The following is a 27,676-nucleotide window of genomic DNA, read 5'->3' on the forward strand; positions in this document are numbered from 1 at the left end:
GGAATATTATGTACACCTTAGTACATGCTCTAGCTGTCATATAACTCAAGATAAATCTGAAGTAGGGGATCCAGATTATGGGAGTTACTTAATTTCATGAACACTTTATAAAAAAGAGAAACATGAAAATAAAGAGTATTGGGGAGATTCAGAGTTTTAATAAATATTCTTCAATAGTTATTGCCTTTTTGTATTGACTGGTGAATTTATAGTTATTCAGGGTGCATTTTATATGAAGAAACCCGTAATACATAGTCTTTACTATACAAAACACTTGACTAATACTGCAAACTAAATTCCCATGAACATGGGGAGAGACTTAAAGTTGAACGTTGTTTTACTAAAAAACATAAAATTCAGTGGTAAATTTTTAATGAGAAACTAAATTCTCATATTCAGCTCCTTGTAAGTGTGCATGGCTTGCACAACTGAGCGGACACTTTATGATTGCGAAAGCAGCATTTTTTTTTCCGGTAAAATAATCCAATTCCAATTATTTTTAAAAAGGGTAACATTAGACCTAGAACTTAGGTGAGATACAGTGTCACCAAAGACACCACTGTGTAAAGCAGCAAGAATGGGGGAAAAGTGCAAAAGATGTAAATTTGAGCCATTATACTTTATAAAAATACACATTTTTCAACCAGAAGCAAATCCTTAGACCAAATTAGTGTATAGAGGATCCAATGCAATGAAATTATTTTAGAAAAAATATGGGATATTTTGTTTTAATTCAAAGTATCTCTAGTAACTAGAAAAACCATTGAATGAATACTCTACACAAAAACCAAAAAAGCAAAACAGCAAGTAACCTATCAATGCAACATAAATAGGTTTCAAGGTTAGAAAACAAGCCCCCACCCCCTGCTTTCCTGACTCACTGTAAACATAAGCATCACAATATGATCCCTGAACCTCAAAAGGAGTATTTTGGACACATCTGATACCAAGTGCTTTCTAAAATCAGTACTTAGGACTTTGATTTTGTCAGTGGAAAGTGCACTTGTCTTTATCAATAATGCCGCCCCTTAGCTTAGAGGCACGAGTCAAACATTCACAAAGCAAAAAATAAGACAGGTCAGTAACAGTCTACAGGTAACACAGCCTTTGGTCTCAAATCACTGGGCATTTATTTCTATTGAGGCTTTCTAGGTCTTCATGATACTGATAAGCAAATCCAGAGAAAAACCACAAGAGGTCACTGCAGAGCAGCCTTTGGCCTCCCTCATGCCTATTATCCAGGACAGCACCCAGTTACAGATCAAGTTTAAGTAAGGTATCTGAAAACACAATTCACTTGTTTACAAACTGTTCCAGTGACTATTACCTCAGCACAGAGTGTCTGAGGAAACAGTTGAGAGGTTGTTTTTATTTGGCGGGTTAACGATTTCAAATTCAGCATTTCCTGGGGTTAATAGTGAGAAGCAGTTTTCCTGCTGAGTGCAAATCCGAGCACAGGTGAGCAGATGCTTCTCTCGCTGACCGAGAGGAGACTTGGTCCCTCTGCCCATCTCTGAGACCACATGCCACTTTACGGTCCAGGGCCTAGGCCGAGCTCACAAAGTCAGAAAGAAAATAAAGCTGCAGTCAACTGGCCCCTCTCCCTCCTCCCCAAAGGCATTTGAGTAAATCTTCCATCAGATTTATAATAGCCTACAGCAACCCTTTGACATTTTCTTACCAGAATGAAACATAAGTTTCAGTTAAAGGCCCTGGAGTGGCCAACACAGGGTGACAGTATTTTCCCAGAGTAGGACTCCGTGATCATTATATAGCAGCTGACATCATCCTAGGTTTTTGTCATTGTTTAAATAATTCTTTTCAGTTGCAAGAGAAAAAAATAAATTCTTAATGGAACAGACATAGGAAATCAAACATAGCTCAGTCCGTGGTCTACATATTCTTCATCTTGGCCATGAGGTCTTCCAGGCTTTCACCGGAGTCTTCCACTGCTACCTCAGGTCCAGACTCCTCCTGCTCCCAATGAGGGGGGGTGGGTAAACAGAGAGAAGATAACCTGATACAAATGCTGCCGCTGATATACACATGACCGGCAAGCTTGCTCTCTGCCCTTATTATTTACCAAATAGAACTTCTATTTTAAAAAAGTAAAAAGAAATAAAAAAGAAGTATGCCTTCTAGTATTTCAAAGAGACCGATTTTGTTCTCCCCTCCCCCTTAGGATTCCCAAGGCACTGAAGTGGTATTTTCAAACAGTATGGTGGCTAATACTATCAACAAACGCTGTGTCAAGCAAAATCTGTCTGATCCTTCAATAACAACCACCAAATGATGCCTCTGTTTCCAAAGTTCAAAATGTGCTATACTTATCTCCACATTAACACCAAATACCTCTCCGTATTTTTGGGAGGGTGGTGGTGGTGGCTGGGAGTCGGAGTAGGGGTCACCACGTCTAGCAGTGCTTGGGGGTCATTCATCAGTGCTCGGGGGACTGTGCAGTGCTCAGGATCAAACCCAGACTACCTGCATGCATGTCCAGTGCTGCGTTCTGGCTCTCTGAGCTAGCTCCTTGGCCCTCTTTCACGCAACTGAACCCCTAGAGTGTAGTAGACCTAACACGGGGTTCGTTAGCTGGAAGCAAGCCCAGTGGCTACTGTGCTTGCCTTGCAATCCAAAGGCCTTGAGTACAGTCCCTGTGTCAGCACATGTGCTGAGAGGGAGCCTGGCAGCTCTGTCTGTACCCGGCTGCCCTGCTGCTGGATCCCACAACTAAAGCAACATCCAGGGGCACCGCAGCCAGGTGAGTGTGAGCACTGCAGGAAGGCTGTGGCTTGTGGGAGCACCAGAGCCAAGCCTCAGCAACCTTGGGGCCCACATCAACAGAAGGAAGGGAAGAGGAAAAATCAGGAAACAGAAGGTGAGACGAAAGTTTTTTCTTACATATTTACTTACACAAATCTGATTTTAGACGTACCTTTTTGGGAATTGTGTATGCCACTGTGATTCCTTCAGGTAAATCGGGAACTGGGCCTGAAGAATTCTTCAGTTCCTCTTCTGAAACCTCAGATACCAACTCAATACCTGAAGGGTGCGATATGGCCGCATTACTTCCTAAGGCACTTAATAAGCAGTCGTTACTGAAAACAAGTCTGATCTTAAACATAATTCGATTGCCTGCCATCAGGAGTCTGCCGCGCCACTTTTAACTGGCCTACCCCACTCGTTGTCTTCATGGATTATCTCCTCCGCCTCGGGAACAGTCTCCTGTCTGGGCAGTGACGCCTCCTTTTTCTGCAGAAATCAAACAGTATCAATGTTTTCCCTCAGTCTTTATTACCAAGCTTAACCAGGTATTCATTCAGACAAGATACCATCTTATCAAAAGAAAGATAAACTTTTGGTTCTGAATTTTCAATTTTGAAGCATATAATCACTGTATCACCGTCATCCCGTTGTTCATTGATTTACTTGAGCGGGCACCAGTAACGTCTCTATTCCTCCCAGCCTGAGATTTTAGCAGCCTCTCCTTACTCGTCTTTCCCAACAATTGGAGATTCTTTCAGGGGAATGAGACCTTTTATCATTACTGGTTTTGGCACATCGAACACGCCACGGGGAGCTTGCCAGGCTCTGCCTGTGTGGGTAGGATACTCTTGGTACCTTCCCGGCCTCTCTGAGAGGCATATATATATATATATAAACACACACACACACATACATATATATGTATGTATATATATGTATATATTTATATATTATTATATATATAGCACTGTAGCACTGTCCTCCCGTTGTTCATCGGTTTGCTTGAGCGGGCCAAATGTTAAAAATTCATTTTTCTTCTATTCCAAGTCTAAATTTTTTGTTGTTGTTGTTGCCCTCTCCATTATGATCTCCCACACATGCTGACAGACTCAAGCATACCTTATATTCCTCCTGCTGCTTCCTGCAATTCCTGTCATCACACTGAGGATTTGGCTTCATGGACATGGTTGGGAAAAAATCCTGCATTGCATTGTATCCAAGATAAAAACTGACAGTACCGAAGCTTAACAGAAACCTAGAAAAATAAGCCAGAGTTGGTATGAATATACAAAATCATAAAAGTATTTGAGTTTTTAAAAATGATTAAGTAGGCAAGTTAATTTTATATCAAGTACCCAGAAAATAATGATTTTTCTCTTGTTTACAGGGCCTGGCCCCGTAGATATTTGTTAAATGAAGGCAGGAGAGAGAAGCTCGCTTCCTTTCATAAAGCATAGAGTACATTTTAATTTTGCAAACTCTTAAAAGTGCTGCCAACTAAACTCCAGCATGTCAACAACCTCAAGAGACAAAGTGAGAGGCCAGAGAGAGCTCAATGGGTGAGCACGTGAGCAAGGGGCAAGGCCGGTTCAATCCCCAGCACTGCCTAGTCCTCTGAGCACTGTGGGGGCGACCCTTGCACAATGATCCAGAAACAGACCCCAAGCACCACAGTTTTAAAGGCAGAAACAAATGGCTTAAGGCAGGGGACACTTAAAGGGTCTCTGCCTTTAATAAGCTGTGAATTAAACCTTCGGGCCAGAGAGATGGCTCAATGGGCTGGGTGCATGCTTTGCATGCAGGAGGGTCCCCCAAGGAGTAGGGAATGACCCGCAAGCACAGAGCTGGGCATAACCCCCAGGACTGTGGGGTGCGGCCCCTCTTCCAAAAGAAGAAAACTTTGCATTTTCGGACTTTAGTCTCCATGGTGTAGTTGTGGATATAGCCACTGAGATATCAGAGATATTACTCTGGTTATAGTTTAATCACATTCACATTATTTTCAGCAAAAGTTAAGTCAAAATATTCTAAACAAATCTGGTTATGTCTAATTTTCCACCTCCTGTCAAACCAGCAAAAATTAAAGTCGCTGGGTGAATGCTGCATTAATACACCAGTACTGTCTTGCCATTTAACCAAGAACATTTCTGTGTATGCATTGTAATCTATGAATGTATTAACATGTTATATACATCAATGCATTAGCAAACATAGTATACATATATAAAAACACAGACAAGTGTAGTCTTTGCTCTACTGACTGAGCTCACTAGGGCAGTGCGCTATATAGACATAATAAATAAAAACAAAAAGATACTTAGATGGCAATTCTACTATTTGAAATGCTTCATGAAATATACTTGCTCTTATTGATACCTAAGGGGACACTGGGGAAAATGAGTCCGGACTCACTTTAACACGTTCTGGACCAAGATGCCGGCGACCACTCCCATGGTGGTAGGGAGGCTGGCAGCACACACGCCTTCCCGTTTCAGCGTCTTCTCGTCGATATTTGCCGCAACCACAAGCGGTGGGGCACACTGTGCGTGAAGAGAAAAAACAAAGAAGGTGTATTCCAGCAGAGAAGGAAGGAGAGCAGTGAGTTCCAAGCAGGACTCTGTCACACCCAAACTGGCTTTATCTCCGAGCTGTGAATTTGTTATCAATGCCCCTAAGAATTTAGCAGTTGCCTCATAAATCGAAAATAACCCAAAGTGCATACCGCAAAACAAGCAGATTCCCCAGGAATGATGAGCTGAATGTGTCCGGACACTGCATTCTCACTGACCCCCGACTCCATCCACGTTTGTCCAAGTTCATTACAAGCCTTAGTAAAAAGAGGTGAGAACACCAAAGAACAAGGTAATTCAGTTACCTTAAGTGCTGAAGAAAATGTAGGGTTGAGCTCAACAAATCACTAAAGGTTTATAAAAACGCATTTTCAAACTAAAAGCAGAAAGCTGTAAATAGTGGGGTTCTTTAATTGCAACTTGGCAGTTGCACCAATCTCCTGAAAAAGCCAGAAGGCCAGAGAGGACAGGGCCAGAGAAGCAGCTGAGAGGTTGAGGAACTGCCTTGCATGTGGACAACCCCGCTATCTGCTATTTTAGATTCCCCCACCAGCTTAAGGACAGGACAGGGACACTGGCTCAGCTGTGAGGCAAGGACGTGAAGAGACCATCAACCACAAACAAAACATGCTAAAGAATGGGGCTAAAGGCGGAACGTTCAGGACAGGGAATATGTACAAAGCAAATATACAGGAAGACAGATAAATCCACAAGTCTAACACCTTGCACTCCAAGAATACTCACCGTATTTATCGCCATTCGGGCTTCAAAATTATCCACACAGCTAAGAACAAGGTCAACAGGTTTTCCCTCTTCTATCCCACCATTACTGGGCAAAGAAAAGAAATTTGATTCAAGAAAAATCAGGATACAAAACACGGTCATTATATTTCATTATATTGTGTAGGCATTTATTTCTTCCATTAAGTATTTACTATATTAATATTTAACGTTAGTTAATATGCAGCAATATTTAATACATAATACATATTTAATAATATTTAATAATGAATACATTTATTCTTAGAGTAAATATTTGAGTATAATCAAGATAGTGTTTACTTCTAAATATTCCAGAATATACTGAGTAACCTTATGAATACATCAATAATAATACACTTTTTGTATAACAACCTACCAACTCATTGAATTAATCAGCAGATTTTCCTAATAATGCTTATTTAATCGAACTTTATATTACACAAAATATTCATAAATAAAAATTTACCTTATTCTGTCCATGAAATGTTGAAAGTTTTCTACTGTGGTGATATTGTAATTGTGCACTTCAAAAAGAACATCAGGATTAATGTTCCTAATAGGGAAAAGGGAAAGATACAAAAATTACTAGTAAAAGAAGCTTGGAAAAGGAACGGCAAGAGCTAAAGGCCATTGAAATATGTTAGAGAAATGGAGTAACCTAGTGCAGAGCCACCCAAGTACCAAGTACTGTAGCTCCCTACCCTGGCAAAAAAAAAAAAATCCAATAATTTCCCTGTCACTGTCCTCCCATTGTTCATCGATCTGCTTGAGTGGGCCCTGTAACATCTCCATTTTGAGACTTGTTACTGTATTTGGCATATCGAATATGTCACGGGTAGCTTGCCAGGCTTTGCCTTGCAGGTGAGATACTCTCGGTAGCATGCCGGGCTCTTGGAGAGGGGCGGAGGAATCGAACCAGAGTAGGTCAGTTGGGCTGCATGCAAGGCAATCGCCCGACCGCTGTGCTATCGCTCCAGTCCAATAATTTCCCAATATATAAAAATCAAATCATCATGCTGATTCCTCCAAAGATACAGTGACATATGAGAATGATTTCTCAAAGGAAACCAGGAACAGGAGAAGAAAAATCAAAGCCCTGTTCTAACTTTTTGGTCTCACTTCAAGGTCTAGGTTGAAGCATGGTGCTGAATCCGAGCAAGGCTCCCACAGTGGGGGGAGGGGAGGAAGGAAAGCCGCCTTTGGCACCTCGGCTGACTCCTACTCAGCAGGACAAAGACTCTCTTTGTTCCTTATTGCAAGGACATTTGGAGCCACAGAGAAGTCCTCAGCTGAGGGCTGGCAAACTGAGGCCTCGTCCGAATCTGACTGAATCCTGCTGGGTAGCTGCTGCTCCATAAGGTCTATTTTACCCTAAGAGCACTGAAAGTGGCTTTTACATTTATTCAGTGGTTGAAGAAAAAAGAAATCAAAGGCATCACTCTTCATAAAGTAAACACTTTATTCCAAATCCCACACACGAAATGTCAGTGATCACAGGGTTCTGCTGGAGACAGCCAGGCTCCCGCACGTCTGCACTGCCTGGGGTAGCAATCACACTATGACTGCACAGCTGAACCGTCTGCAGAGGGAGCACCGGCCCTTAAAACCTACACTATGGGCACTGGGGAGAGTACAGGGGAAGGTGCTGGCCCTGCACAAACTAACCCTGATTCAATCCTGGCACAGCATACGATCCCCTGAACATGGCCAGGGGTCACTCCTGAGCACAGAGCCACAAACAGCCCCTGAACACCCCAGTGTAGGCCAAAAGCCCTCCCCCCCATTAAAAGTAAACAAACAAAATGCCTAAAATACTATCTAACCCTAAACAGAAAAACACTGCTAAATCAGATCTAAGAGGTGAGGAGTTTTTCATATGTGAAAACTGTACCAGGAGCTGGAAACTTCCCTGTAATGCTCAGGGAAGCCCAGAAACCCACTCCCAGCAATACTTGGTCAAGCTGTGTAGGTCTGCTGGTGCCCAGTAAGAATGCAGTGCTGCTTGGGCCTGGGGGTACTAGGGGCCACTAGGATGATATCCAGCAGAGCCAGGTAATGGCATGCGGTGCCAGGCATCAAACTCATGGTTTCCCACACCTAGAGGATGTGCTCTCCTGTGAACGAGCTCCCTGGCATACATTAAATTTATTGTACCACATACAAGTGACATTTCACCAAAATCTGCTCTTAAATTGCTTTCCCATTTACCTCAAGGTATGTTCTGCTGCTTCGACTTTACTTAGCCCCGCTTGGTGAGGTTGGAAAAACAGTCTATTCATGTTGGCCAGTTCCACCTTGTCATAGTCAAAGAGTAGCAACTAAAATGAGAAGAGCAGCGAGCTGATGGAAAAGAAGCTAAAACAAGCTAGAGCAAACTCATGGGCCTAGCACTCGGTAAGCTTCCTAGTTATAACAATATTAGCTAATTCCAAAATGTTGAATACCATATGTTAAATTGTGCCAGAAATAAATATTGCCGAATCTAAGGACACAGCTGATATTCCCTGAGAAATAGATGATGTCTACAAGTCACACATGGTACGTCATGGAAATGGGCTCAAGCCTAGGTGTGCTCCATCGGGTCCCCGCATCCCAACTATGATGCTTACCCTGCCACTCTGTGTGGTCTGTGGGGAAATTATTCCACTTTATTCCACTTTGTCAAAAATTGTGTAAAATAATGGGCTGGAGAGACAGCTCAAAGGGCTACTGCCAGTCCCTACGTGTGGGAGACCTGGGTTTAATCCCTGGTAGCAGAACCCTGAAGCACAAGAGACCCCCATGCATCTCCCCCCGCCCCCAACACACATACAAACACAAATAAATTGTGCCCTCAAATATGACTTTGTTTCACTTTTCTGATAGTCAAGAGCCAAATGAAATTTTAAAACAAGGTAAAAATAAATATAGGTTGGAGCAATATATAGCGGGTAGGGTGCGTGCCTTATTCGGCCAACCTGGTTCTATACCTGGCACTACAAAAGGTCCCTGAGCACTGCCAGGAGCGATCTGTGAGCCCTGCTGGTGTGCCTCCCAGCAAAAAAAAAAAAAAAAAGGTAAAACTAAAAGCCAATATAAAACTATTGCACAGCATAATTCCTTTTGTGTAGTAACACTACACATTTATACCCATGGCATGGCTAAATGATCATTCCAAATAGAATCAGTAACCAGTTAACTGTTGATTCCTGCCATCTGCACACAATTTATGCCACTGTCACATACCCCTTAAAATGGTCCCAAAGACCCCCTTCTTTCTTGAGGGTGGACTCTCTGGTACTAGGAATCGAACCTGAGGCTGCTGAATGCAAAGCATGTATTCCAGGCCTCTGAGTTATCTCCCATCTGCAAGATTCCATTTCTTACTAGCAAAAACACATTGGACACAAGGATTTCCAGGATTCTTCCTTGATATAAAACCCTGAGTTCCACTGAAAAACCTAGGTATACAGGACCAGTGACTGAAAACACCAGGTCTCAAGGGGTCTGGACTGGGTCAACCATCTCCCTGCCCTTCCTGGGTCCTGGCTGTCACGCCCACAAACTGCCTCCAGGTGCCATTTAAGTGTATTAACGGCCACGATCCAGAGACTCACAAATGAATCTCAGAACTGTTCTGCCGCAGGGATGGCTCTGGAATCCAATTATTTAAATTTTTAGAATCCCAGGAGGACGCAACCACCATGCAATATCTCTTACTATTTTTTTGCTTTTTCGTTCAATCACTGTCAGATACATCTTATACTATTCATAACAAGCAATACAAAATAAATTTTCTAGCATCTGCCTGTGGGGCTGGCTTGACTGGTGGTGGGAAAACTTCGAAATAGTGGTGGTGGGGAGGTGTAATCATGGTGGGATTGGTGTTGAAATACTGAATGCAATCAATTATTGTGAACATTAAAGGCCATTATGAAAATAAAATTTAAAAAATAAATTTAAAAAATTCTGTGAGTTTATAATATAGTTCTCATCCTAAATTTAACAATAAGACAAAATGAATTTTCTTCTCAATACAGAAACAAAGAAAAAAAGGTTAAACCAGTCAATAAAAGTGTGCACTCACGTCAAGTGCATGCTTGGGTGACTTAGGAGTTTAAAAACATATAGACAGGGCCTGGCAAGATAGTATAGTAGATAGGGCACTTGACTGCATGCAAACGACCCGACCCAAGTTCAATCCCCGGCACCCTGTATGGTCCCTTGAGCCTGCTCCAAGGACCCTAAGGAGTGCCAGTGATCAAACCCAAGTTGGCTACATGCAGGACAAGCACCCTGCCCGCTGTACTACCTCTCTGGCCCCTTATAAAGCAAGTTTGACAAATACTTATTAGATGTTCAGTATTTCACGTTCATATTTGCAACGATTTGACAGTATTCTTTCCTTAGCTTTCTACTTAAAACACACATTCTGGATGTTTATCTGTGACCCCAAAGTAAAAGTTCCTAAGTACACCTAGGCAGACCAGCAATGACATCAACTTCCATTTTGGTGGGGGCTATGTATGTGGTCATACCCTGGATAGAAACAACAATCTGTGAAATAGCAATCTGCATGCATGCACACAAGTGCATGCGCACGCATGCACGCACACACGCACACACGCACGCACACACACACACTACTCCTGGACAGAAAAAACAATGTATGTATATATGCACACATGCATGTAAGACCCCTGGTCATAAATAACAATCTATGTGCACACACAGGCAAACATGCACACAATACCCCTGGACAGAAATAGCAATCCGTGTATAAACAGGTACACGCACGTGTGCACACACACACACACCCCCACACACACACCCTACAAATCAATAAACCATTATTAAGGAGGGGAAAATCCTAATTTGTACCTGACTTATTGCAGACGTGAGCAGGTTTTCTATGTGAAAGGCAAAGAGAATGCGTTTACCTTACCAATGCCACATCTTGTCAGCATTTCAGCAGTCACGCTGCCAACTCCACCAACACCTACTACTGCCACAGCAAAGGTGCGGATTTTCTGTGAAGCACAAATTGTAGATGTCCTGGTCAATCACTTCATCAAACATGTCACCAGAAATTATTTGCACCGAGTGAATTCATCCTCAAAAACTTGGCCAAGGTTTATCATACCTCATAATCGCTGACAATTCCCATTCGTTTCAATGCCATCAGACGGCTTAAAAACAAACAGACAAAAAGAATGTTTTAAAGACTGCACTTTCATTGGTGCTACTGGTAAATTACATCATAGCAGAAATTAAACACCAAGACTCCGTCACTGCTAATCCTTAAAAAAAAATACTGAAATCTTTCTGTTAGCTGTAGCAGATGAAACGAAACTTCTGAGGCAGCTTTAAAACCCAACATATGGTTCACTCCTGGCTTTTGGCACCTTCCAAAAATTAAAAGTAAATAAAAACATGACATACTTAAATACCTGGACAGGATCAATCTGGGCAACAGTGGTGTTAGGGGGTCCCCAGCTGTGCCAGGGGAACAAAGCCAGCAATACTCAGCAATGTGGCGGTCTGGTCTGACAGCTGAGGGCCACCAGGGCTATACCTGGCAGTGCTGGGGGATCCGGGGAGGGGATATGGGGGAATGCAGTGCCATGAAGGGAACCTGGCACCCCACATTCCTCAGAATTCCCGTCAAGACTGTGACACACTTAGTCAGGTGTGTTTAGGCAGAATTGTATACGCTTCCCACTCTAAGTAAATATTGAATTTTTTTTTTTAAAAATTGAATCACCAAGTAACAAAGATATTCATGATTGGGTTTCAGGTACATGTTTCGACACCAATCCCTTCACCAGTGTTACATTTTATGCTTAACACTGATTTTTGTGTGTGTGTGTGTGTGGTTTTGGGGTCATACCCGGTGATGCTCAGGGCACACTCCTGGTTCTGCACTCAGGCATCACTCCTAGCAGTGTTTGGAGGACCATATGGGCTGCCAGGGATCAAACCAGGTTGGCTGCGTGTAAGACAAGTGCCCTGTGCACTGTACCATCACTCCAGCCCCAAATATTCCAACTTAACAACAGAAAATCTTGTGGCTGGAATTTCACTCACTGTAGCCTCTGTCTACAAAAGGGGAAATGTCTATTTTTTTTTTTAATAAGCACTTATTGTAAGCCAAATACCCAATAGGTACTTTGCTGCTCATCTGTTTGCTGTTCTTCCTTAGTGTTTCCATTTTATACAGCGATCTAAAGTGTTCTTAAAACTAAAAATGGAATTGTGTGTATGGAGCGTCAGATACAAAGTCACATCAAGTGCCAGGTAATTTATCTTGCTTCTGTACCACTCCCACTTTCAACGGTGACCAATGTAGATGCTTGTTATTTCTTGATTTTCAATTGTAAATATTAGCTAAAGATTTTACTCTTTCGATTAGTCCCAACTGCACCAAGCATGACCCATTCCACCAGCCACTGAATATTGTTCTCTAGTCACCTCGGTTAGGGTTGCTTTCTTCTAGAATCCCTGCCCTTGACATAAATAAACGTGTCTTTCCTTGGGCTTTAAGGCTTAGGTAAGTCAGCGTTAAGTGCAGCTGTCTAAAATTCCTCTGTACTCAGCGGAGCGCATTATTGTTCTATCAATTTCATCCTCTGACGAATGTATGGACAGAATCTGTTGACGTGTCCCAGTTGTAGACACATACTTCCTCTTGTCACTGCTCTTCATTATCACCTTGCAACTTCTATTATTTATTTCTCCTGCATAAAATCCCGGCTTCCTTGGGGCTCAGGGGAGTGGTCCACAGCCAGTAGCACATTTCTGGAGGCGCTCAAAGGACCCATCTTTGGTATGGGGATCAAACCAGGGTCAGCGGCACTCCCCTGTACTCTCTCCTGCCAGTTCTCAGCAACTTGAAATTGTGCTTTGTGAATCAGTAAGCGTCCTACCTGGTAATCTCTTAGAAATGGTTAATATTTAAAAAAAAAAAGAGAGATTTTACTAAAAGGTGAGAAAAGTACACTCGTTCACGAGAAAGCAGGCTTCTCCAGAAAGAGGATAGAATACACTGGAATGCAAGTAAGGAATACAAGAAATGCCAATTTCAAGGACTTGTCCCATGATCAAATGAACCAAACTTGAGGTGTTAGGCCTGTGTTCTAACTGGGTCTTCAGCCGATTCTGATTCGCACTCAGGTCTGAGAGCCGCTGCTACGTCTCTTAGTCTCCTATAAGAATCTCTTCTAGTACCTTTACAAAGGGCACAAGGAAAGTAAATATTGAGATGTCTGGAAATATTCTCTATCAAAATTTTGATCTTTATAAAAATGACAAATGTAAAGTTATACAACGGTGTAAAGTCACACACACAACTTCACAGTGCAAGTTGGTATAGAAGTCTAAATTGATAACAATTTCCTAAAAACTTCTGCAACGTATGGCTCTGCATCTTCTAGCTTCTGGAATTTCTACAAGCTGCAGAATGCCCAGTGAACCTTTCAAATTGGAAATATGCTTTCCAGTTCAAGAACATCTGAAAGAATCTGATTATTTTGTTTTTTCTTTCCCCCCCCCTTTTTTTGGGGGGGTCACACCCAGCAATGCACAGGGGTTACTCCTGGCTCATGTACTCAGTAACTACTCCTGGCGGTGCTCAGGGAACCACATGGGATGCTGGGAACCGAACCCGGGTCAGACAAGTGCAAGGCAAATGCTCTACCCACTGGGCTGTCACTCCAGCTCCAGTTTTGTTTTTCTCGAACTTTCTAGAAGTCCTATAATTTAGAAGGTGCGACTCCGGGGTAATGCTCATCTTTTCGTGTTGGGGCTGCGCCCAGTAGTGCTCAGGGGTCATTATTCCTGACAGCTCAGAAGTGACTCCTGGCTGTGCTGGAGGGATCCACACCTGAGTTGGTTACCTGCAAAGCAGGAACCTAACCCTTGTACTCTCTCTCCTGCCCATCTTTCCCCTGCATCTACTTCCCATCATTTTAGTCTCTGCCTTCCAGATTTAACCCTGTTTCCAATCTTTCTAGCCAGAGTTTTCTTTCTTATTTTTTCTGCGTTTTGGGGGGAAGGGGGCTACATCCAGCCGTGCTCCGGGATCGCCCCTGGCAGGCACAGTCAGGGGACCACACGGGGGGGGGGGGGGGGGGCTGTGCCAGAAATCAGAAACCAGGTGGTGAGTCACCTGCAAATCAATGCTATCGGCTGATCATGTTGATGATCGTTCTCAAGAATTCTTCGTGATCCGGGGCTGGAGCGATAGCACAGCGGGGAGGGCGTTTGCCTTGCACACGGCCGACCCGGGTTCGATTCCCATAGGGTCCCCCGAGCACCGCCAGGAGTAACTCCTGAGTGCATGAGCCAGGAATAACCCCTGTGAATCGCCGGGTGTGACCCAAAAAGCAAAAAAAAAAAAAAATCTTTGTGATTCTCCGAGTATCTCCGTGGCTGCTCCTACCTTTTCCCGTGCACGGCACCTTCTCTCCTGAGACGCCGACAGTCGCGTCCAGCGGGGTGGAGGCACCATATGGCTCCCCCGAGTCCCCGTCCCGCCCCAACCCCCCAACCCGGTACCGAGACGCGGTCCCGGTCCGCCGGCAGCCGAGGCATCTCCGCCGCGCCGCCGCTCACCTGTAGGGGTTCGAGTCCACCACCTCGGGGCTCATCTTGTCGATGCGGCTGCGGCCGCCCCCGGCCCCGCCGGCCGTCCGGCTTCTCTCCTGGGCCAGGGCCCGCTCCAGCTCCGCCACCCGCTGCTGCAGCCGCTCCACCGTGGTCTCGGCCATGGCTGGGCCCCCGGCTGCCCCCGCTCCCGGCCGCCGCCGCCGCCGCCGCCGCCCCACGCCGCCGCCGCCCCTCCGCAGCCTCAGCGCCACTCCGGTAAAGGCGGCTCCGGCGTGTCGGCTACAGACACGTCTCCCCGGCTGCGCGCCGCTTCCGGTGTGCAGCGGCCTTCGCGCCCCCGCAGGAAACTTCCGCTGCTTCCGGCTTCCCGGCGCGCCCCCGAGTCCTCAAGAGTCCGGGCGGAGGGCAGGCGGGGCTCTCGCAGCCCAAACCGGCGCGGAGCTGCAGGGCCGCCTTTCCAAGCCCGCAGACGGAAGAGAAGCACCCCAGGATCGTTTCTTAAGACTTCCTGGGCGCGAGATTCACACGGACTCTTTTCTGACCCGGACCGACTGGCACTTCCTTCCGTGGGTGCATTTGTTTTGGGGTGGAGGGAGTGGGGGGATTCTTATTCTTATTGGTTCTTATTCTTCTTGCTCTTATTGGCTTGGGACGACTGACCTGACTTTGCTCTCTTTAAAATCGGGGACTGTCACTGTTGAGGCGGACTGAAAACAAAAATAATAAAATCTTCAACTACAATACACAGGAGGCGTGTGAGGGATTTCCCGGAAAGAGCCCAAAGCAAAGCCTCACTTGTTGGTGTTGTGTTGCTCAGCAACGGCGCCCAGGGTGCGTGTGATTCGCTGGAACCGTCTAGTCCCCGCCCCAGCCCCGTCCAGACCCCGCCCCCGCCCCACCCAGGCCCCGCTCCACCCTCGTTTAGGCCCCGCCCCGACCCCGTTCAGACCCCGCACCGCTCCACCCAGGCTCCGCCCCACCCCGTCTAGGCCACGCCCTGGACCGGCCACGCCCCCGTACCCGCCCTGGTCACGCCCCCTATCTGTTCTGCGCTTCCCTCCCGGCCGCTGGCATCTGTGCGCTGCAACCTCCCGGGCCGTGCGCCTCTGTTGCCTTGCGCCAGCGACAGTCATGGAGTCCAGTGCCTCCCGGGAGCCTGAGATGGCCGAAGTACTGCCCCAGCACAAGTTCGATTGCCAGTCCCTGGAAGCCTACCTGAACCAGCATTTGCCGGGCTATGGGGCCGAGCGCGAGGCCAAGCTCACGGTGGCCCAGTACAGGTACCCTCGCCGGCCAGCTGCAGCAGAAACGGCATAAATCTGCACGAATCTGCCCCTAGAGCTTTTGGGGTTCCCATGGCCCTGAGTGGGTTCCTAAATTTTCCTACCCCGGTGTCTTTTCCCGGACGCCGAAGCGGTCGTCCATGCACCCCTCTGGCTGTTTGCAATTCCCGTGAAAGTTTCAAAAGGCTGAAACTTTTAGGGTTCTAACTGTGAGAAGGAATCTTCTGTATGCAAGAATGCAGCTTTTGTCCGCGGAGGATTCACAGACAGCAATTCAGGCAGAAAGCCCTCAAATACTCTCAACTTTTGTGTAGAGCCATTAGAATTTGCTTAGCAGAACATGCAAATTCGCTGTGATTGGAGGCTTTGATTAATGGCACCAACGGGGGAACCCAAATTCTAATTCCAGATCTTCTACAGAATCTCTTTGGAGAGAAAGCTCTTTCCAGAATGAGGAGATGGAACAGGATGACGACCCAGAGAATCTAAGCCCCCACCCCCACCCCACTCCCCCAGCCCCGTTTCCCCTGGATCTGGCGCTAGTCTGATGTTTTATAGTCATTCAACAAATTTAAAACAAGTATTTTGATAAACACAAAGCTATGCTAGACATGTCTGGTACGGGTGGGCTGGTAATTCAAATACATTGTGTAAGGTTCTTAGACAACTGGTATTTTAATCTAAACTGCTGGTCCTCAGAAATCCTAGTGATGAAACAGATATAGGTGAAAGGGCTTAACGTTCTCAGGAAACCTGATTCCAGTGGCATTTGCCAATTGCAGGTTATGCTCCTAGACTATTGATTTCAGTGAAAACAAAGCCAGTGGTGAACTGAGAGCGTTTTAAGGGTGTAGGATTAAACGGTCTCCTGTTCCCTAGAATCAAAGTAAGTGGGTGGAAGGGGAAGTAGCCAAGGTTCTAGAAGCTCCTGTCAACAAAACAGGTCAGAGTTCAAGTTTCACTCCAGTTTAACCCTTGAGTGATCTCTTTAAAGCAAAATGCTATTTTGCTGAATATCAGCAAAATGATATTTAGCTGAATGTTAAAGTAAATTCAGACTTATGCTTGAGAGGTAGACGTCATTAGTTGTGGCATTGTTGCGTTATGTATGGTGTTATCTCAGGACACGTGAAAGAGTTTATAGAAATTGAAGATATGATGGGTCGGGCATTAGTGGAGGGACACTGGCTCTGGTGAGGATTGTGGAGCTGCAACATTGCCTCAACTCTAGAAATTAACTAAAGAAAAGTATCTAATAGATGCATGTTCAAAACCAGAGAGATCCTTGACAGTATTGTAAATCACAGTGACTAAAATAAACATTCAAATGATAATAATAACTAAGGGCTGAGATTATGACTCAGTGGCAGAGTGCCTGCCTCACAGTCCTGGCTTTGATTCTTCCAACAGCGCGCGCGCACACACACACACACATACACACACACACACACACACAGCAGTTAAATGATTAACGAGCTAATAATCTGCTGATAATGAGTTTGTCAAAGTTCACTTGCAAAATGCCAGTTGCATGTCTTTCAGCATTGTGAAAATGCAATTTTCAAAACAATATAAGCAGCATCAAAAATAGAAATTGCCTGAGTAGTAGTAAAAATGCATGCAATGTTTCTGTAAAGGAAATTATAAAGCTTTATTAAGACCCTTTAAATAAATAAACATGGCAGAGGCCATGTTCATGAATAGGAACATTCAGTATTATAAATGACTATATCTTTTATCTCCAAGTGATGAGCTGATGAGCGTTCTCTGGATTTTGAAGTCAATAATGAGCAGTGTAAGAAGTGGATTCACTGTTACACTTTTTAACCTTGGTCCTTGTAGACAGTCAAGAATTCAAGTTGACTCATGACATGAAGTAGCAACTCAAATGTGATTTGTTTGTTTGGAGAAGGGTGGTTTGTTTTGTGTTTTGGCCACACTTGGTGGTACTCAGGGTTTATTCCTGACGTTTATTCCTGCACAGAGATCACTCCTAGCAGGGCTAGGGATGCCATTTGGGGTGCCAGGGATGGAACCAGGGTCAGCCACATTCAAGGCAAGAGTCTTGCCTCCTATTCTCTTGCTTCAGCCTCTGAAATGCCATTTGTTGGAGGTGGTTTCCGGGGCTGTGGACAGTGGAAGGAGCCAGACCCCTATGGACAGTGGGGTTCATTTCTGTACTCAGGGTTCCAGTAGCTCACAGAGGACTGAGCCCTCACTCTCAGGAGACCCAGGAGCATGGCCTAACTCCCACTCTAGATGCACTGTGTGATTATATGACTGGTGGTGTGATGCCCCACCCCCCCTGCACGTGTGTGTGTGTGTGTGTGTGTGTGTGTGTGTGTAGTAGAGCGGGGGACACACCTGACAGTGCTCAGTGGCCACTCCCGGCTCTGCACTCAGGAATCACTCCTGGCAGTGCTCAGTTGACCATATGGGATGCTGAGAATCAAACCCGGGTTGGCTGCCTGCAAGACGTGCCCTCCCTACCTCCCTCCAGTGCCTTCTGCTGCTGTTGAGGTCGTCCTCCTTACTAGGCTTATTCTTGGCCAACCAATGGGTAATTCCATTACCTTAGTCAAGAATCTTCAGTTTGAGTTCATTTTTTTGTTTGTTTGTTTGGCTTGGGGGCCACACCTGGTGATGCTTGGGGGCATCTCTGGCCTGTGCCTGAAGGTTGCTTCTGACAGTGGTGGTCATGTGCCCTGTTAACTCTCTTTCTTTCTCTCTCTCTCTCTCTCTCTCTCTCTCTCTCTCTCTCTCTCACCTTGATTTCACTTGTGACTCTACCCAGAATATCTCATCTTCCTCTGGCGCATTATGGCTGAGCATCAGAACACATTCTGATATGGATCTGCTTTGGGGCTTTGGGGTTTTTGTTTATTTTTGGCCCCACCCAACAGTGCTCAGGGCTTTACTCCCAGCTCTTACTCTGGGATCACTCCTGGTGGGGTTCTGGGCACCCTATGGGTGCCAGGGATTCAAACCCAGGTTGGCCATGTGCCTGTTGTACTATCTTCCTAACCCCTTCAGAGTATGTTCTTAAGGGGTATTTTTCCTCTGCTGCTCCAGATTTCTTTTCTTTGGTTGGTTGATTTTGTGGTGATGGATCCCAGAATCTCTGTTATGCAGAACATACACTCTCCCATCGTATCACATCCCCAAGCCCCTCCATATTTGCATATTTAAGTCTCTTGAACCATATGGTCTCATATTTTTCAAGTTTATAACCTATGCCATTTGCTTTTATGTTTCTTGACCTATCTGGAAAATTCATTTCAGATACTGCTGGCATCATCTTCAATTTGTGGAAATTCAGAGGGTGAAGGAGAGACTTCAATGTCCCCTCACATTTGCCAGTCTGGTTGTTATCTTTGTTATTGTGCATTTGATTTCGGAACTCGAATGAGCACACCCAGCTGTGATCAGAGCGGATGGTGGAGGTGGATCTGGTTTCAGTATGAACTTGATCACACTTGATCAGAACATAACTCCACTGGTGCTTTCAACACCAGAGACAAAAGATTCCCAACAAACAGTTGCAATCCTGAGTATTTCCAAACTTGTATGGGGTTGGGGGGGGGGGCGGCAGAAGTGTATCTGCCTAGCTGCGATCATTCGAGACCCTCCCCCCGCCTTTTTTTGGCCTTTTGGATCACACCCAAAATGTTGTTCAGGGGTTACTTCTGGCGATGTTCAGGGTTACTCCTGGATCTGCACTCAGGAATTACTCCTGGTGGTGCCGGGGGAACCATATGGAGTGCCGGAAATTGAACCCAGGTTAACTGCATGCAATGCAAATGCCCTACCGGCAGTATTATCGATATGGCTCGACCCCACTTCTTAGAACAGATGCTTTCTTCTGTTCTTCGTTTTCTGGCCCTTGAAACAATCCTGTAAGAATTTTTTTCTTTGACTTGTTTGTTTTCTTGTTTTTTTTGGGGGGCATAGCAGGCAATGCTCAGGGTTTATTTCTGGCTCTGTGCTCAAGGATCTCTCCTGTCGAGGCGCGGGGACCACATGGGGTGCCTAGGAATCAAGCCTGGGTAGCCGGTACAAGGCAAAGACCCTCCCTGGCCCTCTACCTATAGGTATTTTTACATATCTGAAACTTGTGTGTTGACCCACCCCCACTGGGGTGATGTTCTGGCTCTGAGATTTGTCTCCCGTATTGAGAAAAACGGGTTTAAAAAAAATCTTTTATTGGAGCTGGAGCCATTGTGCAGGAGTTAAGGTGTTCGCCTTGCATGTGGCTAACCCCGACTTGGTACCACCGCATGGTCATTTGAGCATGGAACTGGGAGTCATCCTTGAGCACTTTTGGATACCCCAAATCTTTTCTCCTTCTCTATGGACATATGAAGTGCTCTTGTTAATTCTCTCCTTTTGGGAATCCAGAGCAGGAGAAAACAGCATGGATTTGGCCTCTGCATCTGAGCTGAGAGGTCTGTAAAGGAAGTCTCTGTGTCTGATGGGGTCCAACGCTTTTGACGCTGAGCTTGCTTTTTGTGAATGCCCCTTCTTTTCCCTTTGCTGTAGCAATGGGTGGGCTCAAACACTGGACTCTGCTGACTGAGTTCCCCAGAGCAGTGGGATGATCTTGCACCTCCCTGTCCGTTCTGGGACCTGACTTATGAGTATGTTCATTGTGGGGAACTGTGTTTGGGTCATTCCACTAGCATTGGTGATACCTGTGGGGCTTCTCTCTCCAAGGACAGATGCAGGTGTCCTAATCCAACCTTTTTAGGATCCTTTTAAAAAAAGTTTTTGAATCACACCCTGCAATGCTTAGGGGTCACTCACTCCTGGCTCTACACTCAGGAATCAATCCTGGTGGTACTCAGGAATGTGGCTCCAAGTGTCCCGGGCTCATATTCTGCGCATATGGAAGCCCAGGGAACTGAACTCACATTCTTTCAGTCTTTGCAAGACAGGTGCTTTTTTTTTTTTGCCATTGAGCCACTCCATGGGCATGTTGCTAAATCTGTCACTGTCACTGTCACTGTCCTCCCGTTGTTCGTCGATTTGCTCGAGCGGGCCCAATAACATTGTGAGACTTGTTGTTACTGTGTTTGGCATATCGAATACGTCACGGGTAGCTTGCCAGGCTTTGTCCTGCGAGTGAGATATTCTCGGTAGCTTGCCCGGCTCTCCGAGAGGGGCGGAGGAATCGAACTCGGGTCAGCTGGGTTGGCTGTGTGCAAGGCAAAAGCCCTACCCGCTGTGCTATCGCTCCAGCTCATTGCTAAACCTAGTAATATAAAATAAAAATTCTGTCCAGGCCTTCCACGTCTTAAGTGGCAATAACTTTTTCACAGGGACTGGAGCGATAGCACAGCGGATAGGGCGTTTGCCTTGCACACAGCTGACCTGGGTTCAGTTCCCAGCATCCCCTATGGTCCCCTGAGCTCTGCCAGGAGTAATTCCTGAGTGCAGATCGAGGAGTAACCCCTGTGCATTGCCAGGTGTGACCCAAAAAAAGCAAAAAAAAAAACCCCAAAAAACAACTAAAATACCTTTTTCACAAAATGGCAGCATTTGAACTGGGCTAAGGACCAGCAATTAAAAACAACTAGTCTGTTCAGTATGCCAACTTGCAGGTACTAGAATACGTGTGCTTATGTGTATGTTTTCTCAGGAGGAAATTGCAAAAAAAAAGTGGTTATTATGCCAGGGTGTAGGAAACTCAATATATGGGGGTGGGTACAGAAGTAGAATAAGACATTTCAAGTGGTCCTTTCCATCCAGCCTGCTGTTTCTATTAGAATATATTCCCTAATCAAGATCTTCAATCAGCATGGAAACACTTAAAAAAAAAGTAACTCAAAAGCAGCAGAAGAAATGGTACCCGTAAGAGTGGCTAAGAAACTTATACCTGCCTTTCACATGCCAGGCCAGGCATGTGCGTTGCAGGTGCCTGACCTGCTGCATTAACCCTCCAGCCCCATCCAGTGTCCTTTATTTTCTGACTGGTCACCCACAGTCTCTGCTTCTGGACTTTCTCTACTTAGATCTTGGCATTGTTCTAGGAACTTCTGATACATCTCACAGTGGGCTGGCAGGAGGGTGGTCCCCTCTGCTCCCTGTGTGGGTTCTACACCCAGCTACTGCTATTTCCCTCTCTGCTTTATACCATCCCCCCAACAGGTTCTGGCCTCCCAGTTGCACCCCCATTGACTTTCCAGCCCTAAGATGGATTTGTTTTCATTTTGCGTTTCTTCTACTATTTAGGTAGAACTCGGAGAAGAAAAACCTTTCTTTGTAACTGGCCTTTTTTCTACTCTCCAGATCAGGACAGTCCAATCCCACTTTTTATCTCCAGAAGGGCTCGCAAGCATATGTACTCAGGAAAAAACCTCCTGGTTCTCTGCTTCCGAAAGCACATAAGGTACAGTATGTAAGCTCAGTGGTGGATTCCTGGTTGACAAATGCGTGTGTTTTCGTACATGCCCAGGCCCTCTGAATGGCTCTCAAGTCATCTCATGGTTATTAAATAATAGAAATGCATTGTATTTCTTAGATTAAGGTTTCTTCGATTAAAATTAAAATGTGTGGGGTTAGAGATATAGTACAGCAGGTGAGGCACTTGCCTTGCATGGGGCCATGCCAGGTTCAATTTCTGAAAAGGATACAGGTCTTTAGGCTATTAATAGCCTTGAGGTCTATGAATACTGATCCGTATCGCCTGGATTTTATTTGTTCGTATTCACTTGCCAAGAAATACAGTCACCCAATGATTCTGAGCACTGCCAGGACTGACCCCTGAGCACAGAGGAATGATGAAGGCCTGAGCACAGCTGGGTGTGTCCCACAAACAAGCAAACAAATCCACTTGAATTGTATCCCTTTTTGAAAAGGATATAGCTTACAGGTCTTTAGGCTATTAATAGCCTTGAGGTCTATGAATACTGATCCGTATCGCCTGGATTTTATTCCTTTGTATTCAATTGTCAAGAAATACAGTCACCCAATGATTCTGTTCAGTGCTACTCATTTATAGATGTTTTCTAAGTTGGTTGTGTAAATTGTTTTAAAAAGTATATCCTGGGCCTGTACAGTGGGTAGAGCATTTGCCTTGCGCACAGTTGATCCAAGTTGTATCCCTGATGCCCCATATGGTCCCCTGAGCACAGCTTGGAGTGATTCCTGAGTGCAGAGCCAGGAATAACCCCTGAGACTGCTGGGTGTGTCACCTCCCTCCCCCCCAAAAAAAATCAAACCAAAAAAAAAGGATATCATGATACCTTCTAACCATATCCACTCATCAAATTATTTCATTTGCTATGGCCCTGATCTTTTGCTGACAAAAGAAATATTGAAACATTATTGTACACTGTTCTCTAAAGATGAGATTTGAGTCAGCATTATAAGAGATCATTAAAAATACTGTTTCAGAACACAGAGATAATTCATGGATTTCCAGAGACAAGAAGAAAGCAAAAGTGGCCAGTTCTGGGGCACCTGCAGAGCGCTGTTTGTGTGTTGTCTATTAATGCGATTCTGTTCTTCCAGCCCAGCCTTCTGGAGAAGGGGGCCACTGAGGGAGGAACTTCCTATCCCAGTAAAACAAAAAGCAGATTCGAACTTTCTTGGTCTCATATTAGTCCACCAAAACTAAAGCAACTCATCTCCTTATTCTTAAAAAAAAAAAAAAACGTTGAGCAACTGATCCAGGCCCACCATGGCCTGGTTGAAGGGATTGCCCCAGCAGTACCCAGAGATTCACCCCCACAAACAACTCTGTTTGCCTTTCAGCTTGCTGTCATCCTTCCAGAAAACATCAGAATGGAACAGAAGACTCTCAGGGGCCTGGCTCTGGAGATTTTTTTTTTATTATTATTTCCAGTCCCTCAGCTTTCCTTAGGGCTATACTGGAGAAGCAGGTTTCTGGCTGTCTCTGCCCACAGTTCTCAGGGCCAGGGCCTGCCAACACTCTTCTCTCCAGCTCTGTGGGCTGTGCCTGCCTTGGTTGTGGCTCATCTGCTCTAGTTGGACCACGTCTATTCTTTCGGCCTCACAACAATCATCATGTGCAGTGTGGCCTAATTCATTGTTGTCATAATTGCGCAAGGACAGTTCTTGAGGAGAATACTAAGGAAGTTGTTATCCTATGAGTCCTTTGTGGATATTGTCTTGAAATGGATCGAGTAGAATTGGAGGGTCTGATATTGAGCCAAAATAGGCCAGAGGCTGGTAGAATCCAGGAAGTTCAGGAAAGTTCTGGATGATCTCACCCCTCTACGGTATGAAGAGAGACAAATCAAGGGCATGGATAGTATCTGTTGATGATAAACCCTAGGCACTGAGAAGACCAGGTTGAATATTCTCAACTGGGATCCACCATAGGTGGCTCAGATGTCACAGAGGGGCACAGGTGGAAGGTTGAGGTATGTTAGTGGTGGTGGAGTGAGGTATGCACCAAAACTATAATGTTAATCAACAAAGAATGGCGGGCAGGGGGCGGGCAGAGAGAAACAGGAACTGAGAAGGAAGAATGGACCAGAGGTGGCATGAAGACAGGGTGGCAGGTCATAAACATTTCTGTGATGCTGATATGAGCATCTTTGTACATCAGTGCCTTAAACACTGTTGTAGTCCTATTAATTAAACTCAAACACTGTTGTAGTCTTATTAATTAAACTGTAAAAAAATTGGATTTCTGACCACCTGAGTATTAGTCCACATATAATTAGATTCCTACATTTCTCTCTCTCTCTCTCTTTTTTTTTTCGCTTTTTGGGTCACACCCAGCAATGCTCAAGGGTTATCCCTGGCTCTGCACTCAGGAATTACTCCTGGTGGTGCTTGGGGGACCATATGGGATGCTGGGAATTCAACCTGGGTCTGCTGCATGCAAGGCAAATGCCCACCCTGTTGTGCTATTGCTCCAGCCCCTATGTTTCTCATTTTCAGTGTTTTTTTTTTTTGAGGCGGAAGAGAGTGGTCACACCCAACTGTCCTCATGGCTTATTTCTGACTCTGCACTTGTGGGACCATATGGGGGTGTGGGAATCAAACCCAGGTCAACCATGTAAAAGGCAAGTGCCCTACCTGCTGTATTATCACTCCAGACCCTCTATTTCTGATTTTTAATGAGCAATTGTTCTGTTTAGATTGATAGGGAATTTCAAGTCCAGAAAGCTTTGTTCGCTGTTGGATTCCCTGTTCCCAAGCCTTTGTTGTACTGCACTGATACATCGGTCATTGGAACAGAATTTTATGTGATGGAACATGTGCAGGTAAGCTTACATTTCATCCTGCTTTGCCGATGCCGTTCTTTTGAGTTGGAAAGTCATGTATTAGAGTAACAAAATAGGAGACTAACACCCAAGAATAGCCGAGATAAATACCAGGAGGTTCACTCCATGGCTTGGAGGCCAGCCACACATGCTAGGGGAAAAGGCAGCTCGGATAGAGAAGGGAGCACCAAATAAAGGTGTTGGGAGGATCCTCCTAGGATGGGAGATGCATGCTGAAAGTAGACTATAGACTGAACATGATTGCCACTCAATGCAAACCACAGCACCCAAAAGGAGAGAGAGAACAAAAGGGAATGCCCTGCCACAGAGGCAGGGTGGGATGGGGGGGAAAGGGGGGTGGGAGGGATACTGGGATCAGTGGTGGTGGAAAATGGGCACTGGTAGAGGAATGGATACCGGATCATTGTATAACTGAAACCCAAGCACCAAAATTTGTAAGTCTACAATTGTACCTCATGGTGTTTCACTAATAAAAATTTTTTAAAAATTAGGTAGAGGAAATAGAGGTCATCACATTAAAAAAAGAAAGTCATGTATTAATAACTGGTAGTTCATTAGTAAACATTTTGGATAGTTTGCTTTGTGATGGCTTACATTTTCTTTTTGTTTTGTTTTGTTTCTTTAAATTATGTTTTATTAGTGAAACACCATGTGGTACAGTTGTAGACTTACAATATTTTGTGCTTGGGTTTCAGTTATACAATGATTGAGTACCCATCCCTCCACCAGTACCCATTCTCCACCTCCCAGTATCCCTCCCACCCCCACCCCCCATCCCACCCTGCCTCTGCGGCAGGGCATTCCCTCTTGTTCGCTCTCTCCTTTTGGGTTCTGTGGTTTGCAAAAGAGGCATTGAGTGGCAGTCATATTCAGTCTATAGGCTACTTTCACCAGGATGAGAGATACATTTTCTTTTTAAGTCAAGTGCACAGTGTGGGAAGTACGGTTGGATTCTTATTCAGTCTTCCGCTAGGTGTCAGTAAAGAGCTATGTGTCATGGTACCAATCTCTACCTACCATGGTACCTGCCTCTAGAGGGTAGGAGGAAAGACTCCGCCAATAAAACATCAAGCCATTAAGGGCAATGCAAACCACTTCATCAAGTGGTAGAAAAGGAAAGAGAGAAAAAGAGGGCGATGAGGGAGATAAGAAAAGTGTCTGCTATAGGGGCCGGCTCTTGGGGGGGAGGGCAGGAGAGAACAGTGGTGGTGGGAAATGGACACAGGTGGAGGGATGGGTGTTGGAACATCGTGTGACTAAAACCCTATCATGAATAGCTTTATAACTGTTATCTCACAGTGATTGAATTTTTAAAAGAAGAAAGAAAAGAACAATACATTGAAAATGGTAAAATATGATTTTTTTCTTCTGTGAACTGTCTTGAGAGTATTTTTTTCCTTTATCATTTTTCTAATTTTATTTTTTATCCCATCATGCCCTTGAATCCCCCCTTCAGCTTATCTCCTTGGATATTAAATCTCTTTCACAGAGAAGGGTTTTTCTAGCCTACTCTCCAAAGAATTGGGTTTGGATCTGTTATCCATATCTTGTGGGTAGGCACAAAGGGGTGATGACCCAGCAAAGAATTGGTATGTAGGATGTATCTGGTTTTAAGTCAACTACTGTGATTGTGTCCACAGGGTCGCATCTTTCGTGACTTCACTATTCCCGGTGTTAGCCCGGCAGAGCGTACGGCCATATATGTGGCCATGATAGAAACCCTTGCACGGCTGCACTCCCTAGACATACGTTCCCTCGGGCTGCGGGGCTACGGGCGAGGCTCTGGCTACTGCAAGCGACAGGTAACTCAGCTTCACGAAGAGCTTCCCTCCTCCAGCTCTTCGCAATGACAAATGTTATCAGCCTGAAGAAAACCTTTGATTATAGCCATTTCTGAAACACAGCTCTGGCTTTTGTTATCAGGCTTCAGAGACTTACTTGTATTAATTATGCCATTTGATTCTTTTATTTTCCTTTTTGGGTCACACCCAGCGATGCACAGGGGTTACTCCTGGTTCTGCACTCAGGAACTACTCCTGATGATGCTTGGGGGACCTTACAGGATGCTGGGAATCGAACCCAGGTCGGCCACTTGCAAGGCAAACACCCTACCCACTGTTCTATCGCTTCAGCCCCCATTTGATTCTTTTAGATCAAGTCTTACTTAGCAAAAGCTTCTGTAGCAAATGGCATAAACACAAATGCACACTTAGAGTTGTTTCTGCTTCCATTGACCTTACCGATGCATTTTTTGGACATGATTTTCCCTGTTTTAAATGAGGTTGGCAGATATTTATTAAGCATCTCTGTGTGTTTGAGCCCTGCCAAATAAGAAGTCAAGAAAATTGGTGTAAGTTCTCCGGAGGTAACACTTAGTCATACTTATGAATCTCACATCAATGAAACTTGAAAAATGATGAGAGAGCATGTGATTGAGTAGCGAAAGGAA

The 27,676-nt window shown here is 45.1% G+C and overlaps 2 protein-coding genes across 2 annotated transcripts in view; one reads left to right on the forward strand and one right to left on the reverse strand.

The window, feature by feature from the left end:
• Positions 1-1,114: 1,114 nt before the first annotated feature.
• UBA5 (ubiquitin like modifier activating enzyme 5) lies at positions 1,115-14,888 on the reverse strand. The gene is made up of 12 exons (XM_056129674.1): positions 14,691-14,888; positions 11,221-11,266; positions 11,018-11,107; positions 8,307-8,416; positions 6,565-6,651; positions 6,081-6,165; positions 5,489-5,593; positions 5,179-5,306; positions 3,886-4,021; positions 3,177-3,252; positions 2,936-3,042; positions 1,115-1,974 (listed from the first exon to the last, which is right to left on the reverse strand). The coding sequence occupies exons 1-12, from the start codon at positions 14,843-14,845 to the stop codon at positions 1,894-1,896; spliced, it is 1,206 nt and encodes a 401-aa protein (XP_055985649.1). The 5' UTR covers positions 14,846-14,888; the 3' UTR covers positions 1,115-1,893.
• Positions 14,889-15,750: 862 nt separating this feature from the next.
• ACAD11 (acyl-CoA dehydrogenase family member 11) overlaps positions 15,751-27,676 on the forward strand; it is a 92,803-nt gene continuing 80,877 nt past the window's right edge. Inside the window, exons 1-4 of the mRNA XM_056129670.1 lie at positions 15,751-15,964; positions 22,256-22,355; positions 25,081-25,206; positions 26,868-27,029. Of these exons, the coding sequence (XP_055985645.1) occupies positions 15,816-15,964; positions 22,256-22,355; positions 25,081-25,206; positions 26,868-27,029 (537 nt within the window). The 5' untranslated portion in view covers positions 15,751-15,815. The remainder of the gene's footprint in view (positions 15,965-22,255; positions 22,356-25,080; positions 25,207-26,867; positions 27,030-27,676) is intronic.

Source organism: Sorex fumeus, unplaced genomic scaffold (genome assembly GCF_029834395.1).
Source record: "Sorex fumeus unplaced genomic scaffold, SorFum_2.1 ptg000072l, whole genome shotgun sequence".
Taxonomy (NCBI): Eukaryota; Metazoa; Chordata; class Mammalia; order Eulipotyphla; family Soricidae; genus Sorex; species Sorex fumeus.

What these genes read in the sequence shown, in the direction of transcription:
- UBA5 (XM_056129674.1), bottom strand. Translation starts at nt 14,845, where the DNA reads ATGGCCGAGACCACGGTGGAGCGGCTGCAGCAGCGGGTGGCGGAGCTG. An exon ending in GTGGACTCGAACCCCTACAG is followed by an intron (nt 11,267 to 14,690) that starts GTGAGCGGCGGC and finishes TTTGTTTTTAAG; the next exon opens with CCGTCTGATGGCATTGAAAC. An exon ending in GCAGCAGAACATACCTTGAG is followed by an intron (nt 6,652 to 8,306) that starts GTAAATGGGAAA and finishes TTTCCCTATTAG; the next exon opens with GAACATTAATCCTGATGTTC.